This window comes from Notothenia rossii, assembly GCF_949606895.1.
Source record: "Notothenia rossii genome assembly, chromosome: 2".
Lineage (NCBI taxonomy): Eukaryota > Metazoa > Chordata > Actinopteri > Perciformes > Nototheniidae > Notothenia > Notothenia rossii.
Genome location: NC_136904.1, coordinates 81,639,257 through 81,660,477, shown reverse-complemented (window position 1 = coordinate 81,660,477; position 21,221 = coordinate 81,639,257). Strand labels below are relative to the sequence as shown.

Below are 21,221 nucleotides of genomic sequence, written 5' to 3'. Positions count from 1 at the left end.
TTTGTTAGCCGCAGAACATTTTAAGGTATATAATATAATAATTCAAATTTTGATTGTTGTGAAAAATGTGGGTAAATTGAAATGAAGCAAACATCCAAAGTCACTGGTCAATGGTTTATTTCTTAGAATCTTTGGATACAAGAGCTGTAGGATTCAAGTAAATACATCAGCAATAACAAGTACTGTAATAGACCATTTTCTAAATATTGACTCTATTAACAGAATGAATGATGCCATTGGTTACAACTACCTGAACCAGGTGCCAGAACTACATATGGCACAATCCAAACAGCCCTTCCAACAAAATGCAGTACAAAAAGAGTACCAGGCAAAGGTTATAGTATCTGTCACAAAATGTCATGTTCAAGTTCAATTTTGAGCTGACCACTGGAACAAATGAAGTAGTAATAATCTCAAAAGGTTTCGTTTCTGTGAGTCGATATTCTTAAAATGGAGATCTCTTTTCAGGTGAAAGAATACCAAAGACAAAATCCCTTTTTACACCAATGAACAAAAGCAGAAGCTCCATAACACTGAAACAATGTTTTTTTTGCAACAGAATCATACTGATGAGCAGTATCTAAACTAGACCAAAGCCTGTAACATAGGTTGCAATGCAGCTCTCCACATGCTTTGAAAAGTCCTCATAGTTTTGGAAGTGCCCAGGTACATGCAATGTGCCAAAACATGTGGAAGACTTCAGGTACGCCCCCTTCACAACTCGGACCTTCAAGGTGTCTGTAGGGATTTCCCACCCTACCCAGAATTTTGTCAGCTGTTCGAGTTGGGATGGAGAGGCTGCATTCAAAGACAACAAGAGGTTGTGGAAATACATCAAATAAATGACATTTGCGTTTTTAAAGATGAGCTGTATTTTACTGCTTTACCATGTTGTTTTATATATAGGTAAATGGAAATACTTTGTTGGGATAGTACTGAGCCCAAAAAAGGAGGGTGGCACAAAGTAGTATTAGCAAAGACCACATCAACTAGCTAGCGTTAAATATACAATTTAAGTAACTCCGGGATGCACGCACAGCTGTCTTGATATATTTAGTTAATTACGATGTAACGTCAGTTAATTAAAACTGTAGTGGCATGTTCCGTGGTAGCATGTAATTAACCCACCTGTGTCCCACAAGAGTTCGCCTCGGGCTCCTCCATGTTGACTCCCGCAAGCACGCTCCAAGTGGCGCAGGTCAGCAAAACGAACGCGTTAGAACCTTGTGTCCTATGATTGGATGGTCAGTGGGCTACGTGCTGATTGGCTAGTCAGTGGGCAACGTGCTGATTGGCTAGCATACTCAGGCGTAAAAACAGGGTCAAAATTCGTACTCGTAAATAGCAGCTTGTAGCTTGTAACTTCAGGTTCGCACACACAGATAGGAAATGTGTGTGTCCGTATCTCAGACTTTGTGAAACCTCACTGTTGTAAATATCCTTGCACAAAATATTTCTACACCTGCAAAACTTTTTTACACGTGCAAATTATATCTGCAAAAACTTTTCACACACGCACAAAATATTTCTACAGCTGCAACATGTTTTTACACGAGCAAATTATATCTGTGTGCACAAAACTTTTTTACACATGCACAAAATCTTTTCACATGCGCACAACAGGTGATATACAACTGCAGACTGTGAAATAATTTGTGAATATTATTGACCCTAATTTGATTCCATATCCCAGCAGCTTCTACTGAAGCCAGTCCCCAACTCCGGGGACTTCGGGTGGCAGTATACGCGTGAAGTTGTTTGCGGCCTGCCAGTAAACCCAAAGCAGAAGAAGAAGAAGTGACGTCAGCGGCTTCATTTGCCTAATCCACCCCCAGGGATTTATTCCGGTGTGCACGCGATCTGTATTTAGTTCATCAGAACTAAAGAGTTCTGATGAACTAAATTCTCATGAACCTTTTGTGGGAAAAGTACTGCAGTGTGAAAGCGCCTATTCTTACCTTACCTTTAAGTGCTGGGACGATTTAACTGTACAGATGTGTTCACTGCATGCACAGCAGAATAATGTTTTAAACATGACACGAAGGATTTGGTTTTCTTTCATCTCCACAAAAAAACATTTTGTAGCATATGTACATGATATTTTGATAAGGATTTAAATTAATCTAATAACCAGTATTTAACATTAATACATACACACACATTAAAGAATTAGAAGGACATTTTAAATGTACAGTATTGGTATTAGTAAACTACCCCTGTTTTAAATACTGCTAATGAACGCTAAACAGGGGGAATTACTGTTAATAATGCAGAAAGAAATAGATTTGTTCCATGTGATTTTTTCACAGTGGGTATAATTAAATTGTTGATTTTACATCAACCCAACAATACTCCCCTACTGTTGTTTTTTCTCTTACAAAACCAGATGAAATATTTTAATTATACTGTTAATAGTATAAACACATTTTCGTTCAGGCAAAGCTTGATGTGTTTCTATTTCAAACTGATGCACAGTAAAACGAAGAAAATAACATTCATATCTCTTGCACTTTCACAAGGTCTTTAGGAGGAAGGCTTGTCCTGCAGGGCTTCACATGGCCTTGCCCTCTATCTGTTTAATCCATCAGATCATCCACATTCTGTATTTCTTAAAGGCATGATATTTACTGTTCCATACAACTTTGTGAAAATGCACGCCAAAAGATTTCTTGTTAAACAAACTGTAATACATACACAGTAACATCTGGGGTGTTAATGTAACACTGTGATAAGGACCATATGTTCACTGGCTCAGTGTTAAAATTGACTCTTTAATTTAAGTGTTAATCTAACACTTAAAGAGTGTTAATCCCTCCCTTAAGTGTTAATTTAAGTTACATTAACACTCCAGATTTGACTGTGTACTGGCAGTTTTCTATATATTACATTTAATAAACACATCTTTCAACACTTTCTGACTTCTCTGACCCCATATATGTGACTTAGTCTCAAACCCAAGATTTAAATCAATTTAAGTGTTGAAAAAGACTTGCAGTTTTATAGCAGATAGTAGTTCATTACAGAAATATAAAGTGGTTTATTTATTTAAGTATTGTTAGTTGGGGATAAATGCACATTTGGTGCCCAGGTAAGTATTACAGCAGCATGAGGAATGAATCGGTTAAAAAGGAATCAGCCATGCACAGAACAATAATGCTGTGATTTATATCAGGCTTTGGCTTTTGGAGAAAATCTAATGAAAATGTATTGTTGGTCTCTGTCTTTTCCTTGGACTTGGTAAGGATGCCAAAAACACAAAATCTCACACGACTAATCCTTTAAAAGTACTAAGCTAAAACAAGGAGGGATTCATGATAAACTTTGGGGTAAAAAGAAAAAACTGCAGCAAGGTGTAGTTTTGGCTACTCTTCCTCCAGTGACATATTTCTTCTCCTTTGCCCTCTGTCTCCATGCTTCCTGTCAGGAACCATATATTACTTCATGCTGTTTCTCTCTCTCTCGCCCCCCCCCCCTCAATACTCTGCTCTCTTGTTGCTTCTGTCTCTCTATCTGCTCCACCGGTCCAAAGTGAAAGTGAAGGTTTCATGGCTAGCTGACCTGTAATCTTAGACCAGACTCCTATTCCAAAAAGCTCAGTGAAAAAAAGCCCCACGTCTTTCTTTCAGATGTGATATAAGAGTGTATGCTCGGCCTCTTTTTCCCTGTAACACCTCTGTTCTCTCCCGTTGTTTTTATTGTATCGTACCACAATGTGAATGAGCTGTACAGCAAGATTGTAAGCACTATTCTTTTGTCTGCCAATTATAATTTAAAGAAATGTTTTTTTCAATCATACGCGTAATCAAATCAATAATCTATTATTTTCTTCTCTCTCTGTTCCTGCTTTTTATCCGTAGGAACAGGAAAACAGGAAGTTTACTAAACAGATTAAACAGAAGATTAATCCAGAAGTAAACAGCATTGAAAAGAGGCCCATAATGAGTTACAGCTCACACATATTGCGTGCCGTGATACAAACACGCCTCACCTCTGATTCTTCTATTTACAAATAAAACCTGGTCAAATATAACAGATATACAGTCCAATGTTAACCCACGGTACAAAAGGAATTGGCTATCTAAAATAAGCAAACACAAGGAATTGTTGACAGAGAACAATTATGTACTAAAAAAACAGTGTGAGGCAATGAGATAAAGGCATTAGCGGCTTAACGTCTGTGTGTACAGATACTCCAAGCATTTCTCCCAGTATTTATTATCAGTCTTGTTTTTACGCACACAAACACGGATTATCGTTAACAGGGTCGGCTTCTGTGTGCCACCTTTCAGCCCAGCACGGTCATGTGAGCGCACTGTTCATTGACCAGTGGTATTTGGATGCCCTTGCCTATTCTCAGATCAAAAGCTGACGTGTCACAGGCTTTGAAGCCGCAATCACACTCCTGGCAACAGCACAATGTCAGCGGTCGAAGCTCTTATCTGGCTGTGGGATGATGCCCGCGCGTGCTATCTGCCATTCTGTAAAAATACAACTATCTCTTTAACTTTTAGTCTCATCATAACACATCGTGCTTAGAGCGATGTCAAAGCTGACCTACAGCTGGCTGTGTGCCAGCTGGTAAACCTCCCTTTCTCTCGTTCATAGGCACGCCTTCTCCCCCTTGTTATACTGTAACACCTCTCTCTTGTTAAATTAACAATTTGACATTTTTTAAGGAACTATCTAGGGATGTCGTAATTTCTAGGCATGGAGCATGTCCATCTGCTGCAAGTCTGAGCTAAATTAGTGCATGTTCAATCTAATCTTAGACTCGGCAGCAGGTCTCACCACTGAACCACAAGGGGCAGACAACTCCTCTATCAACTTATTTTCCCTGGCAGCTGCTCCTCCTGTCTGCATTAAAATAGTTTTTTCATTTGATACGAATGCAGTATTCTTCCTGCATCTCAATTACAGAGGTCAGGGAGTCGGTTGTGCTCATACCAAGACCTTGACGATGCCATGAGTCTCTCCCTGACCAGTGACCACTTTGAGGACAGGCCGAATACTTTCTCACAGGGAGGAAGGCCACAGTCAGAATAACTCTGCCTCTTCATCACATTCTTGATCAAGTTTATATTGTTGACTGAGTCAATCCTAAAAAACTAATACACTCTCCTTCCCAAGTCTGGGTGCACTATGCGGTCATGAGGCCAACAGAATGACTGCCACAGTGTCGAGTATCAGGGTGCCGATGCCCTGTGGGTGCATGTCCCCGGACACGGCTATTTAATCTGGTGTATAACACGTCATAAACTCATTCGCTCAGGTCCACACATAAACAGCAGATTCTCTCAACCAAGGCCTGCCACCTGGACTCTAAAGTACTGTTAGCACATTAAAAGATGCGTAGAGTAGAAATAATATTGGCTAGCCCAAAGCATACCAAGTAAATGACCTCTGTGATAATGTTTTCAGTAGCAGTTGCCCCCCACTTGTCAGGTCTCATGTTGTCCTTGTCTGGAAACACTCACCTCAGAGGTGACTGGCAGTGTTGCTTAGAGCAGGTAACTAGCTGAGTGCATTATTGGTCTGGCCTGTTTTCATCCAATCAATATCCACCAAGAGAGGGAAAAGAAAATATGTTATGTCCAATAAATATGTTCACAAAGCCTCAGCCTGAGCCGCGCATATACCTTTCTTATATCTTACGGTGACAGCACTGTGATATTGTTATTATGCTGTTTCCTGAGAGTAGATACTTGAGATAAAGTGGAGTTCTATTGTTATTCAAAACCGGCCATTGTTTTGCATTTGTTTTGATATTCAAGCCCGGGATTTGAACAGTATAGCGGAAATCCTGTGAGATGCATTTTAATGGTATATATAACAGAAAGTGATGGGAGGATAAATGTACTATTCAGGAAATGTAATGAATATTTATCACTTCACTTTCACCCTATCACATACTTTAAGATTTTAAAACTGCTGCCTTAAACAATACTGTACACAGTCTTGATGAATTTACACAATTACAATACTTCATTTGCTGCCATACTGTCTGACAGTGTTGTCAAAGTTAGTTTTGATTCCTTACGTCAGAGAGAAAAAGCTGAGAAAAAAATCTAATTGCTGGGTTATATGACACCCTGGAGACATAACTTTATTTTCCACTTTCAAAAGTGTTCATAAATGTTGCAAGGGAAATAATTCATCATGCCTGTAATTCAATGTGACGCTGAATGTCTGTGTACCTTGAAAGATTATGCTTGTTCCAAAAATAGAAGGAGATGTGTTGTTACAAGAGACGCATAATTACAACCACTTTGGTCTCTTTAGGCTAATTTGATCAGGTGTTATCAATCTACTGAGAAATAATCCCCCAAAATGCATTGCACAAATAGAAAAAGATAAACTACATCATTGATTTAAGAGATATTTGTGTTTGCCCGATAGATTAAAAAATAATACACAGGTGTTTTTAGAGCCCAGTTACTGTTACTGGCTTAAACAGTATTTTTGTCCATATTTCAAATTGCTCATCAGGATCTTTTTATCTTATAAATGACAAATCACTTCATGTTGTTGAAAGTCATGTAATATTTATGTACTGTCAATTAACAGTGGGGCATACTCAGCGGCTCGTTTTACATAAGATTGCCTCAAACCATTTGTTCAGTCCCGTGGTATCTACAGAGTAAGGCAATATGTTGTATCATGGTGAGCAAAATTAATCACACAATGAACCCACAGTGCGGGGGGGGTGGGGAAATGACAGAATATTGATGAAACAGTGGTGAGTTTGTGCTTGTGATTCGCCCAAGGCCACGACAGAAGAAGTTTGAAAAAGGGAGATGATTAAAGGGAAGCTATGCTCTGTGGAGAACAGAGCAATCATCAGCAGGCCGAGCTCCCCAGAGAGCAGGCAGCAGAGAGTGTAACGGGGCCTATGTGCCTCATTCATGTATTGACAGATATGGAAAAGAAGCAGAGCCTTTATGGCACCAGCATTAGTCGTTCAGAAAGGAGGGACGATGCATAACATGATTTAAATAATTCAATGAGCTTCTTATGTGAAAAATGATAGTCCTGCTTCAAACCACTGGTTGACTTGGCCTTTGATTTAACCTTAAAGGTGGGGTAGGTCATTTTGGAGAAACCAGCTCGAGTGCGCTAGAATTTGAAAATACACACCCGGAAGAAATCTGCCACTTCCTTACAGAGCCCCTCCTCCAACACACACAAACGTGCACATTACCAATGAGGGCACGAGATAAGTGTGTGGACAGATGGAAGGCTGACAGGCAGGTAGGCCATCCAGTTATTTTAGCCGGGCCGGCTCAGATGATTGGTCGTGCTTTTTACAGTACTACGGCTTCCACAGATGACATTTTTTAATGGATTTTTTGTCAAAGCACTTAAGATATTCATTGCTATCGAGATGTTAAGAGCATTTCATGGAATATACCAAAAAGTGTATCTCGAGCCGGTTTCTCAAACTTACCTACCCCACCTTTAAGAATGGATTAATTGTGAAATGATTGAGTTATGATGATGGTTAATGAAAATAAATAGTATTTTAGCTAAATGATTATGGAATGAATGTGATGAGTATGGGCAGATTAAGTCTTCATTCTCTCTGTATTTGTTCTTTTTTATTTAACTATGTTAGGGGAGGGGGGTGGGCTATGGAGTGGGTGGGTAGGTGGGTGGGATGTAGGATAGAGGGATGGGATTGATCCAAAATGTTGTGCAACCTTAATTGTCTTCTGTACTGTGTTGTAAATTGAAGATGTTGCAATAAAAAATGTATGATAAAAAAAACTATGTTAGTATTTTAAATGTGTGACTCTATATTTAGACTCCATTTATATTATCATGTATTTCTTTGAAAAAAGACCATGCATACAAATACATTCATCTCAGAAAAGAGAAGAGATGAATTATTCCAGATTTGAGCCAATAGCTAATTTCCATATAGTTAGTCTAGTCACTTTCACCCCCCTGGATGATACGCAGATGTTATTCAATACATAAATACAGCAGTCAAGTTGAAGTTAAATTAACATGGAGTATAAGAATCATTTATATGACAAGTACTCAAATTCATACAAAACTGACCTGACAAAAACACTATTTAACATCTGACACGTCAAACTTTTCCATTATAAGCTTGCTTTGAACGCAATGCCTTTCAAATGTGGCTAAACTTTTAAAACTAGACCTCTAGATGTTATGTCGGAGCTCTTTATTGGACAGCCTATCAGAAAGCTTGGCTGACACTACATCAGGGTGTTAAATTAACGTCATTTATTTGAGTGAGGATGGAAACCAGAAGTCAGATCTCCCTTCTTTAGTTTTCTTTCCTTTTGTTTCTCTCTTCGAAGGTTCCTTATTATTTGTGTCTCAGTTCTTTTCTGGTTGGTTTCTACTAGTGAATGCACATGGTAAGTGCTACATGTTTATCCTTATATGGTCACAAAGAACCTTTCTACATTTCCTTTACAGAACTTTGATAAATGTGGGCCTAGAATTCACTAAAACACTTTTCCCATTTGATCCTTACTTCCATGCAACGTGAACACGGCGTTGCAAGTGGTGAAAGGACTAAAGTGTGAGCAATAGAAATGGTTTAAAGGTATTTTCCTATAGTTTCCCTAATTAGACAAAAGCATGTATGAAATATGAATTTGAAATATGATTGAAAATATTCTCATATAGCCTATACAAAGTACAATTTCTTCAGAAAGCATTATTGAGACCACAGCTTTGTAATTCTGCTTGACTTTGTTACAGGTTTACTTATTATTTTGTGTTACCTTGTGAATGACGACGATATGATAAGTATCCGGTTAACACCTTAAGCTTGTGTGATGTCTTTATCTCACCACAGAATCAAAGACATTAAGCCTTGTTGTGCTGTATGGCAGTAACACCATGCACTTCTATGACAGTGTGATTGAGATATGCTGCTTTGGGATACGTCACCTTGCATGTTTGTCACATACATTATTTCATTATGCACTACCAACTGACACAAAGTGATGGCTGTGTAATGAGGGAGGGCTCTGTTTTCTAATAATCCTCGTGCACAGCTCCGTTCTCTCCCAGAAGGTCTGACTTTTTAATCATGCGATCAGAGAACAACGCTCACGGCCACAACAGTCTGCTGTATGTTTTGATGTGTAAAACATTTCTGAGAAGAACCATGAAGTGATCAAACGCTAATTTATTAAGTGTTGATGTGTGGTTACTGTGGTCCATTCAAAGCAAAGCGTGGAGTGTGGACTTTATAAGAAACCATATGGTTGCATTTAGTGTGCAAGAAAAGAGACATATGTTCATTGTTCATCATCACCTCACCACCTTCAAAAAACTCACCTCTTCAATCTGGCTTTTCATGTGTGATTGTTTTTGTATTATTTGACTTTAACTTTAACTATATATTTATTTTTTGTTCCTTTCTTCTCTTTTCTTTTCTCTTCACTATTATCTGTAAAGCGTCTTTGAGCACCTGTAAAAGCGCTAACAAATTAAATCTGTTATTATTATTATTATTATTGTTACACAGCCACACAAACTGGCCTTTTTAATTTAATTAATGTCCTGCTTGACACACACACAATTGTAAATATTGTGGAATCTATCCAGTAGCTTTGCAGCTCAACTAATGATGTTATAGGTACCTTGCTCAAAGATAAGACGAAGGTGGTACTGACTGAGTTAACATGGTATAAGTTAGAGATCATCTTTTAGTGCTTTCCTAATTCTGGATTTGGGATGAAACCAAAAACGGACATGTACGTGTTTTTCTCTTCCAAATAAACCTGCAACAGGGATGTTTTCGAGCTGTAGCTGTTAATATCCAACAAGTTTCCGCATCAACTTCAGCATTCAGATCGTATACACTTACCAAGTCAAAGTAACATAGAAAATATAGACTGAACCTTGTTCATCCAATATTTCAGGAAATATACTTACACCACAGTTCTTCGTAAATTATGAAATTATTTTGATTCTATATGTATTTCATATTGATTTGGAAGTTTGTAAGCAATTTGTTTTGAGAGTATCCACCTTGAGGTGAAAAAACACTGATCTCTTATTTATTGACAAATCTTTCTTTTTCTGACAGCTCTGATGGAGATCAGGACTCGTCCACAGATAAGCCACTATATTAGAATTTATTTTGAAAAATTCACTAAATGCGAGAAACCCAGGGTTCCTGCAGGTATAGAGATTGTATTCCCAGGAAATCAAATACTCTCATTCTGTACATTGAACTCTATCCTCCATTGAATACACCAAAGCGCCCTCAACTGGAGAAGAGCATTACATCTGACATCAAGTTTAAAAAGGTCTTCGTAAGACAGTGTGGGTGATGGACACTGAGTCAGTAGATACAGAATAAGTGGATAATGCTTCAGCGTGTTGGTTGTTGAAAAAGAGAACACACAGTACTGTACTATCAGTGCTGTGTGGGAACAAAAAACAAAGAGGCTTATTCAGTATGCCAATTCCTTTAGCAATATGTGAAATGTATCTGAATGTGGTGTATAAAAGCATGACTAGTGTGTACTTCATATGCAGTTAGCTTGAAAAGCACAATGATCCTGCGTGGAAAAAGTAAGAGAAACGTCCTTCCATAATACCACCAAGAAGCAATAACCATTTCAATCCATGTTTGTTTCCCACATTGCTTCAGTGATAAATCATCAAGACGCCAGACCAAACCTGTTTCTGCTGAAAGGTGATTTACATTTAAAGTTATATGTGGTATTTGTCAGGTTGTAATTTCAGAGCAAATATTTACACTCGAGTGCCAACCATAACCGAGGGGATTGTTTAATTTACGCTCAAACAATGCCTGGCTGAAGTATCAAGCCACATGTGCATTTCTAGACTATTTATTTTTGTGTGGTCTTAGAAAAAGTACGAGTTTTGTTAGAATCTGTGGAATCCACATAATTGCATGGTTTGGGCAAGATTCAGTAAATACGACAACTCTGAGAAAGGAGCTGTGGATAGGCCCACTTTGCTTCCATTACGCTGGATCCAACACAAGAATGTAACAGTTGACATGTTCCTGGACGGTAGGAATGTAATGCCAGGGTCAAAGTTTTGGGAACAGAGCGGTTGTGCTTTTCTACTGACAACTGACTTTACCAACCACAGACGGATGTTTCCTACTGAACATGGCAAAGAATGAGAGAGATTGTGCGTATGAATATTCGGTTTTACTTTATGTTATACTATTACAAGGACTAAATTAACATGAATAACATTTCTTTAAATAAAAGTGAGCAGAGACTAAAAGGGATGTTCGAGTTTCTACAATAAAGCATATACAATAAAAAAAAAACAGTTCAGTCTGATAAATAATGAGTTCACTCTCACCCTACCAAGCTGAAAAAGTGCATTTGTGCCCCTTTTCCACACTTTTCACACACTTACCAGAGTCACGGAAGGCTGGAGCTAAGTAAGAGAAAAACCCCCGGGCACATCCCTGGTCTCTCACAATGCTAACACACACAGACAGGCAGTACCACAGTCACACTTAACAAAAGTGTATTGACCTGCATGGTTGGCATGGAGTACCAAAAGAAAGAAACAGGGAGAAAACCAAGATTTAAGTGCAAAAACTTTCTTGCTGTAAGGCAGCAATTCTAAGCATTGATCCACCATGGCGCCACCTTTCTTACTGAAAAGACTAGCCCAAAGGACAGAGTGATTGTCTATCGGTCTTGAACCAACTACTGACATTGGCACATTGGTATGATAAGGCAGGTAGCACACCTTGGCATTAGACACACATCAAACTGCCCTTGATCTAATGTCACAGTAAGAGCTCGCTTTTGGTTATTTTCTATAAAGTCTAACTCGGCTCAAAAATATGTTTATCTCACTTGGATGTTTGACCTTCTCTGGGCAGAATGATGTATGTGCAGTAAAAGGCTGTTTCCACATTCATCTGCTAAAGAAGGGAAACTTTCTCTGCTCACCTTCAATCTGAGTATAAGACATGTATGAACGCGCATGATTTATGATGTAACCAAGGTTTGGACATTCTGTATCAAAAAGGAAAGAAGTTCAACCAAGTCTAACTGCTTTATTCTAACATTAGAACACAGTATTTCAAAAGACAAGCAAATGCATCATGTTCTGTTTACTTGGGTTTTCCTCAAGCGACCTCTCTTATTTATTGTGTGACTCAATGTTTGAAACCACGAGGTCCAGCAGTTTCCATGAAGACCATTTTCCTTAAAATATTATGTAAGTGTTCTTTTGTGGCAGCAGTTAGGAATCTCTGTGGCAAGTTTAGACTAACCTTGGGGTGTATTCCTGAATGCATGGTAGAAAGCCACTGGTGATTGTTGACTTTGGATTCCAACAGTGTTTACTTTTGCCAAAAGTACGAAAATGCTCCACGGGGGAGACGGGCAGGGAGAGAAGGAACGGCAGAGAAAGGCAGGGTTAAATATATCTACAGTACACAGATGAAAAGGAAGCTATAATTTGTTAACAATTATATCTAAGAAGTCACAATAAGACTACGTTGAAACTTAGTATATACTTTAGCTGGACCGTGTAACAGGAAATTAAATGTTCATCTGTGGGTTTTTTTGTCATGGTACTGTATGTTTGTTCTTCAAATACATTAAAGTGGTTAGAGTTGTGAGCACAGAAAACAAACCAAACAAGGAAAATATTAGATTTAAAAAGACACAGACGAAAATAAGATTGAACATACAAACCGTTTGATAAAAATCAGGTTTGGAAACATTTGGAATATAAAAATCCCCTATTATTGTACTTAATTAATCATTGTGTTTTATCTTGTTTTGCCTCAATTTTTGTAAAGTAGTTGTTGTAAGAAGACTTTGTTTAACTGAGAAGTTGTCCACACAAACCTTCAGAGGCAGTAGTCAAATGTAATTTTGTAACTGCCTACATCAAATGGCCTGGGCGCGCAAGGGATGAAAACCTCTCAGGATTTGATATCGACTTGGAGATTTCAAAATAACAGCAAAATAGGGCAACATATTGCTTTGTCAAAGGTCACAAAGGGCAAATCCCCCCAGATTCAGCACCATGGACAGGGCCTTCACTGAACAAAGAGTGAACACACTTCTCTATTTACGCTATGCGCGTTGAGAGTTAAAGGCAAGCAACAGTCAGACGGCTGATGGAGGCATACTTAATACTGCTATTCATAACAATTCATTACAATGTGCTGGAGACAAACAAAAGATAAGACAAAATATCCTCAACAAATAAATGTCATGCTGATATTGAATACGTTGGTAATCGATGTTTAAATCAGTTGTGCAGTGCAGCGTTTCTTAGATTATTTTCTTGATCCTATGCAATACCCTAAAAACAACCAAATAACAACCAAACCAAATTAGGAATGGTAATCCCACATTATTCATTGTGCATCAACATTAATTGTTATTGCTTATTCTCAGACAGATAGCAGTGTTTGTTGTGTGTGTGTAGCGGGTGCCAGTGTAGAATTGTCACTGTCCTGGGTACTGAAATAATTGGAGGTAATAAATCTTTACCAAGCGTTTGTTTTTTCAGTGGATTTGGACAAATGAGTTTATAAATGCGGGCATGGTGTGTATTTGAATACACGATAGAAATGTATTTTTTCATTTATTTATATGCTCACTCGCCTAGTAACCGATGCAAAATCCAAATCCATCTTTCTCTGTGCGTTCATGTTGATGCTCAGAACCTTCCAACATTTCCTGAGGTAATGCTTTCCCTTTGTTTATTTCTTGTAGACCTTTGATTGTAATTGCCACAGTTGTTTCAGATCCTTGAGATGTGACTTGCTGAGTATTTAACAATCACCTCACCCCATCATCTCAATTCACCTTCATGTAATCCTTTTGCCATTTGCGTTGCTGCACATACATAAACCAAAATAGTGCGCATAGAGACGCCCACACACAGTCTTTCAGCCTAGGACCAAAAACCTTGTGCTTGACATTACTAATCACATTTCAACTGAGGCTGCAACATATTTAACTGAGGGCGCAATGCATGCATTTTGCAAATATGACAGCGACAATAGCCCGGAACAGGGGTCTGAATTAGAGTCGCTACACAGCCAACGAGGACGAGATCTGTCGAAGAAAACCTTTCCAAGCATGGATATCTCCTACTTATTAGATGAACCGTGGCCAACAGTGAACAATGCATGCAAAGTAAAAACATGTTGACCTTGCCTCTTAGAGTTTCTGTTGTTTTCTAACATAAAAGTCAAACAAGTAAAAATTGTCTAAATCAATCTCGTTCTTTGAAAACTTCCAGATATTTTTTTAAGTTTGATTCCGTAAAACCCCAACCAGTCTTAGACATACACAAAAATGAACTGACCAAGCCTTAGTGAAAGAGCTTTCCAAATAGATCAAAAACGTTGGATCAGCTATCTGAGGACTTGGGTTTCATTAATTAGTAATAAGCGAAGAGTGCGTATATTAATAACCTTGTAATCCCTGATGATACCGACATCCTTTTTTTCCAAAGCACATCTGATCGACTTTTAAAAAGTATCCTCTGTAAAGAGGGTGTATTGCTGTTAACAGACATACAGCTGTAAATCAAAGGATTCATTCTCGACAATCATTGTCCCCCACAGTCTCTTTCTACAGTCTCGTCTTTTTTTCTGTCTCGCCTTTGTTTATATAACCATGCTGATAAAAAGTTAACCTTGTACAACACAAGGGAGACAAAAAGGACCAATACAACTACACTAAATTGCACTGAACCAAACTTGTTACAAATGTCAAATGAAAAGCTCCACCTCTTATCTATTATGCGCTTCTTAGCCTGACAGTCTGTTGTTCCTTTATCCCCTCTTTGGACTTTCAAATCTCCATTTCTCTAAAAGCTTTGAGCGTGTGTGCTCTGACAGAATGTCAGGCAATTAAACAGTCGTGGCTCATTGAGCTGGAGGTGGGCTTGCTCCTCCAGGTTTCTCCAATGGCAACAAAATAAATGAATGCAGGCTCTCCCTGCCTTCCCTTGCACATTGTTTGACTCTGAAACGTTGGGTCAATCTAGACAAGAAGTTCTATTGAAATGACACTTTAAAAATTGCCGTCTTTCACAAGGCTGTCGCTGTCACGGTTAATTATGTTGTGCCCAATTGTAAATGTGGACGGCACAACACAGATGTACCCAGTCATGTCTGCTACAAGACAAACTATAAAACATAAAAACTGTCATATTAGTGATGGCATGGGTAAGCAGACTAACACCTTCACAGCTACTCCGAGCGTACAGCATACAGTAGAGGCATGAGAAAATAACAGGCAGCAGCTGCTTCGTCACTGACAAAAAGTCCCTATAAATGATGGTATGTTTGTGATATTTCTGTAACAAGCCCCAACACCTGCTCAAAACCTGCATCTGAACTTCAGGATTTAGTCCACACTGGATATATACAAGCCACCCAACCACCTGTAAAGGGGGATGCATGTGATGCCTGCCACTACTCACCTCTTTGGGTATCCGCCAAACAATAAATAGCATGTATCCTGATGCAACTTGAGTCAAATCAGCAGAAAATGCTTGCCTCCAGGTACCTGATGGGACCTTTAAATCATGAATATGATGAGTGACTACTGATTAGTCCACAACACCTCAGTCTCTTAATTAGCTAATGTGACCTCAGACCACTCAGTGCAGGCTTCAAGTGATCAAGAGTTAAAACATAATCATGTGGAAAGACATGATTTTGGTATTGTCACACACTCAATTAGCAGTTATTAGGAAGACCATGCTGTGTTTATTAAACTGATATATTTAGCATGTTGCCTGACTCATTGTACTACAAATTTTGTAAAAAGTCCATTAGTGCGCTTTTTCTCAAGTTTTCAAGGTGTAATGGAAACTTCCTTATCACTTCCTCATGTGAACTAGCCATTTGAGCATTAGGACATGTTTCTGTGTGTTCCTGCCACGCCTTTGCTTGTCTGCAATATGTTCAATGTTATTGTGTGACATATTTCACAGCTGGAGGTAAGCTGCAAGAGTGACTTCACAGCAGATGTGTGTCATTTCATTTCATTTCAAACCTTTATTTAATCAGATTGGTCCCTTGAGATCATAGATCTCTTTTTCAAGGGAGACCTACAGCATATAGGTTCCACATGAAACATAAAACAATAAAGGACATCATACATTATATTTAGAGGATACATTTACATAGTTATAGACATTTACAAGTGCCCATAGTATCAACAAGCATTCCATTTAGCCTAGCTTTAAAAACATGCAGAGGAATGAGATTGCTCAGTTTCAATTCTTGCTGAAGATTGTTCCAAGCAAGTGGAGCTGCGCACATACAAGCTGTCTTACCTAAAACAGTCCTTGCTCTTGGCACACCTAACAAGACTACATCATGAGATCTCAGACAATAGCTGCTTGCAACTCTCTGTGTTATCAGAGAGGAGATATAATACGGGAGTTTACCCAACATAGCTTTATAAATAAACACGTACCAATGACTGAGCCTCTTTACAGTAAGTGATGGCAAACCTGCCTTGGCATACAGGGTACAGTGATGAGTAAGCGCTTTAAAACAAATCTGATATATATACACATCATACTGTATGATTTCAACTCTCGTAATTCAGTGCTATCAAAAAGAAAATGTCAAACAGTTTAAAAGGTTCAAACAAGAGTAAAGAAGCACCCTGAAATAGGCTGTCGACATATTGCCAGAAGAGTGCCTTAGATCTTTTTTGTAATTCAATGTCAGCTCAGCAAACCACAGCTGCCATTTAAGTTGTTTATTATTACCACAACGTGATTCATTAAAAAGATAAAGGTTATATTTCACTATCGTATAATATGTTTTATCATCTTTAGTTTAGAAAACTAAATGCTGACTAGTACTGTTCATTTACTGGAACCACAAAATATAACCACACAAGCACTCAGCATACCAGTTTTCATTATTGCTACAGAGTAACACTCTCATATAACACACTAACTTAATTGTATGAATGAATCCTATTGTGCACCAGGCAATGGTTTACAATGAACAAAGGCTTTAATTATCCACAGTTCTCTACAAGGTTGCTCCAGCTAAAGAGCATACTTTGAGATACTTTGTGAACATTACGGGGTATTTAACAGCTAAAGAGTCAGATATGCTGTCAGTAATTAGCAGACAAAGAAAAACAGAGCTTAAACCAAAGTGAATATACGTCAATGGGATCAAGCCTGCAAACCAATGCTAACGATGCTCTGCTTTGATGTTTAGCTGACACCTGACTGCAGCGGTAATGATGGACTGGAGCCGGACTGAGAATACAAAGGAACCAACTATTTACTTTTTCCTACCATGAACCATACTTCCCCCCCATTACAGCATATTACAAAGAGTCACGATTTGCAGCTTGCTGTGTCTACCACGATCAGCATTCTGCGAGCACAGGGATGTTGATGATATCATTTGCTGCTCAGGTATACTGTTCTAGTTATGGCATGTAAAAAAAAGCTCCTGTCGCTGAGCTTCATCTTGTGTGAATCTCCAGGCTAATTGCCCAGTTATTCATGAGCAATCTGAAGCTCCCACTTCACTGTACCATTACAGCAGATGCTGGTCTCAACACTCCCCCACCAACTCTTCACAGCTCTCTCCTCTGCCATTTCTGACGGAGCCGGTCATCTGCTGATTGGTTGGCTTCCTCGAGGCTCTATTAGCTAAGAGAATAAAGGTCTTCGTTGGGGATGTGTCTAGAATAGATGTGGTTTTTGACAAAGGTTTTGTGTTAGACATGCAGAGTGGAATCGTAGTACATCATGGCTTGTGTTCAACAATTCCTGGGGTGTAAGCGGCTGGACTGTAAACTACCGTGTTTAACAGCTGATACTCTGATGATATATTACACCACAGCCGCTATAATCGAGGTCTGGCTTGTTCCTGAAGTAGATCCCCTAATAAATTACAAAGAAAATGCTCCTAAGTAGGAAACTTTATGAGACTAGGTGACACTGACCTTTTGTGGAATGGAAATGAGACTACGAGTGACATTTACAGGTCACAGTGTTTGTTTGCTGTAATCTCTAACAGCGAGAACACATTTCTACGTATCCCCAACCACACAATATTAAAACATCATTTGTGTTTTGACACATTGCATAAAACAGTTGTAGACAATAATCCCAGCAAAGCAAACAACAGCTGTAATGATTATAAAACATTGAACCTTACGCTGTGTTGCATCGCTTTCCAAACAATCCTCTGGTTTGCAGCATAAAGGCAGGGAAACAGAAAGTCTTAATTAATTCATTGTAGGTGGAAGAAATCATTGACGGACATACAACACTAAAAAGGCAACTGCTGTATATGAGACGTAACAAATGTGTGGGAAATAAATTAGATGTGCTTAATTAGCATTGAATAAAACACATAATTAGTCAATTGTTATGGGATTCCAAAAACCAGATGGCAAAAAATGCTGCTGTTCAAATGATGTATTCATTAACTAAAGAACACATTATTAACCTGACACAATGCTAGGATTAGCATGTTTGAAACTATGTGGGCGAGACAGCTTCCCGCTAAACTGAATTAGTCATATTTGCTACTTTTCAAAGGTCATTAAAGGAAAAAACATATTTTGTTGGTTCCTGATATAAGCAGCTCTAAACACAGAAAGGAAGGGCAGAGTGGCTGCAAAGGTAATCCATGATGAGAACTGTCTCTCAGCTGAATTGGTCTGTCAGCTCCGTGTTAACCTTTACCCTGATGCAGCATTTTAGGTTTCAAGGTTGTTTGAGATGGAAATCCATGTATCAAGATCAAATCCAACAAACATAGAGCTAATCTGATAGAAAATAAAGGTGTGCTTCGCAGCAAACAATTGCTATGGTGAGCCTCACAAAATCTATCCATCTATTCTTTCATCCCTTTCTTTTCTGTTTGCCAAGTACACAGAGATGAGAAGGGCACTGAACGCAGCACACCTTCCACTGCCCTCTTGGGGTAAAGCTGTTGATTCGTTAACAAACACAAATCGATAGAGGCGCCTGAATGGAGGACAAGTACAAAGAATTAATTTCCGGCTCCAGGGGCTTACAACGGCAAATCTACAGCTTTAATCAACGGTGTCAAGTCAGAGAGACAAATGATGTTTACACTGAAGCAGCGTCTGCCTGAAAACAGCAGCACTGACTCAGTGTCCTTACCAGTCTGTCTAAGCTTGTGCCAGCTGCAGTGGTGGGGCGCTCCTCTGGGCTGTAGGGCCTGAAGCGAGCGCTGAACACATCCGAAACACCGCGGGTAGACCTAGTCATTCCTGCGGGTTTGGGCTGGCCACAGCCTTGAAAAACCTGCAATTACAAAAACATGGGCACCCAATTGTCAAGGGTTTAAATTACTTGGGAAGCGGAAAATAGAAGAAAAAAAACCATCCTGTTTTGTTAAGGTCTTATGAAGCATTTTTCCCACATTACCCGTGTGACAGTGCTTTTCATCAAGTTGAGGTAACCATGTTGATAGAAAATTAAACTAGGAGTTTTAACCAATGCTATTTAAGATGATAGAGTTACATTTTTATGGCCTTTTGGGAAAATACCACATATACTTAAAACCATAACAAAACTGCATCTGTTGCATCGGAAAAGCCAACGGAGCATTTAGCTTCGAATAAGAACAGGCATCCAAAACTGTGTAGGCAGAAACAAAAAATTCACAACCACCTACATTTTTATTTCTTTCTGACTACAATTTTGTGGGCAAAGAAAAATGCAGTAAAACACAGGAATCACATTAACTACTGTTAGTTGAACTAAGGTTATCTGACCAAAATTAAAACATATAATTCAACCTCAAGACCTAAAGTTGGAAATAATTAGCATGTGTTGTACTACACACCTTGGACACAGCCCTGTATGACTTCAAGAAAGCTTCCCTCTCAGTTTTAATTCAACTTGGACTTCAGCAGCCGGTCTGAGGTGTTACTTTAGGGAATAAACCTAATTGACATACCCTGAAGGAGACCTGGGCACTGTTCTCTTGCATATTCATGATGGCCTCTGAAATCTTGACATCAATAGGCTCCATGACAGATTCAATGTTGAAAGGTCCCTCCAGCCTCTGTGCGACCAGCAGCAAGGCATCTGTCAAAAACAGTGGTACAAAAAGGTGGGGTGTGGGATGGAGGGAAGAAAAGAGGAGAGATCCAAACAGACAATCAGTTGAAGATACATCCACTGTATTGCATTCACTGGCACTGGTGCAGCCCTCCAATACAGAAACAAGACTTCAAATATTGCGGTTACTGTGAAGTCAACTCAGTTTAGCCGTGTGCATTTACAGGGATACTGTATTTGCATGTGTTTTCTATATCTGCGAGTAATTGGTTGCATTTAATTTGTAGCTCATATGTATTTGTTTCTTGCCCTGTCCGGAAAAAAAAAAAGGTTACATTTTGTAACTGCTGTAAATGTTTTCTTCAGATTCTGTCATTCTTGAACAGAAAACCAACAACTATTGTCAAGCATTTTGATCGTAGTTACTATCATTGCAAAAACACCCAAGTTAGTTCCAGTTTCTCGAATTTGGATTACTGGTTATCTCCATTTTATATCACTATAAACTGAATACTCTTGGGTTTTTGACTGAAAGTTGGATAAAACAAGCAACTTCAAGATATCACTTTGCACTCTGAGGAATTGTGGTGAGCATATCTCACTATCTTCTGAAATTAAAAAAAAACGATATAATCACAATCATAAAAGGCTTAGCTTCTTGGGCATTGTTTTAGTAGAAGCTTCAAACAACAAAGTATTGTGTATTGCCTTCTGGGTACTACACTGTGTTGTCAATAACCTCAAACTTCTCATCACAGTCCACCAACACACATTTATTTATGAATGCTTCTTAAGGCAAATTCAATTTGTATGTAGATCAACTTAATCATCAACACAATGCTGTTATGCTACATGCAACCAATAGAGCTGATGAATCATTGATTTAATAAAACTTCCCAAAGGGAAGCATATATTTCCATCCCCTGTGGGCACTGATGAATAAGGTCAATCGCTCATTAATGTCCTTGTGTGGACACAAGCCAGAAGCCATTGTTAAACACGAGTCACTAATAGTTTTCATCACTTCTAATTAAACCCCTGACCGTGTAAAACAAAGATGTTGCTGTCGAAATATTTTATATTTACAGCTATGGTGCACATGTCACAGCAGCGCAGCGCACCAGCTTAGTTACCAGCCATTTCAAGTTTAAAAGTGAAGT

At 38.8% G+C, this 21,221-nt stretch overlaps 1 protein-coding gene and 1 long non-coding RNA gene across 3 annotated transcripts in view; both read right to left on the bottom strand.

Moving 5' to 3' along the window:
• The window catches only part of gpc6b (glypican 6b), a 90,396-nt gene that overhangs the window by 15,144 nt on the left and 54,031 nt on the right, over window positions 1-21,221 (bottom strand). The window contains exons 5-7 of one of the 2 annotated variants that reach the window (XM_079666461.1): window positions 19,958-20,088; window positions 19,156-19,299; window positions 18,179-18,208 (exon numbers count right to left, since the gene is read on the bottom strand). In XM_079666461.1, the coding sequence (XP_079522587.1) occupies window positions 18,179-18,208; window positions 19,156-19,299; window positions 19,958-20,088 (305 nt within the window). The remainder of the gene's footprint in view (window positions 1-18,178; window positions 18,209-19,155; window positions 19,300-19,957; window positions 20,089-21,221) is intronic. The other variant, XM_079666462.1, reaches the window with a different exon arrangement.
• LOC307030185 lies at window positions 101-1,678 on the bottom strand. Its single transcript, XR_013805571.1, has 2 exons — window positions 1,129-1,678; window positions 101-798 (listed from the first exon to the last, which is right to left on the bottom strand). It is a non-coding gene; the product is annotated as an uncharacterized lncRNA (long non-coding RNA).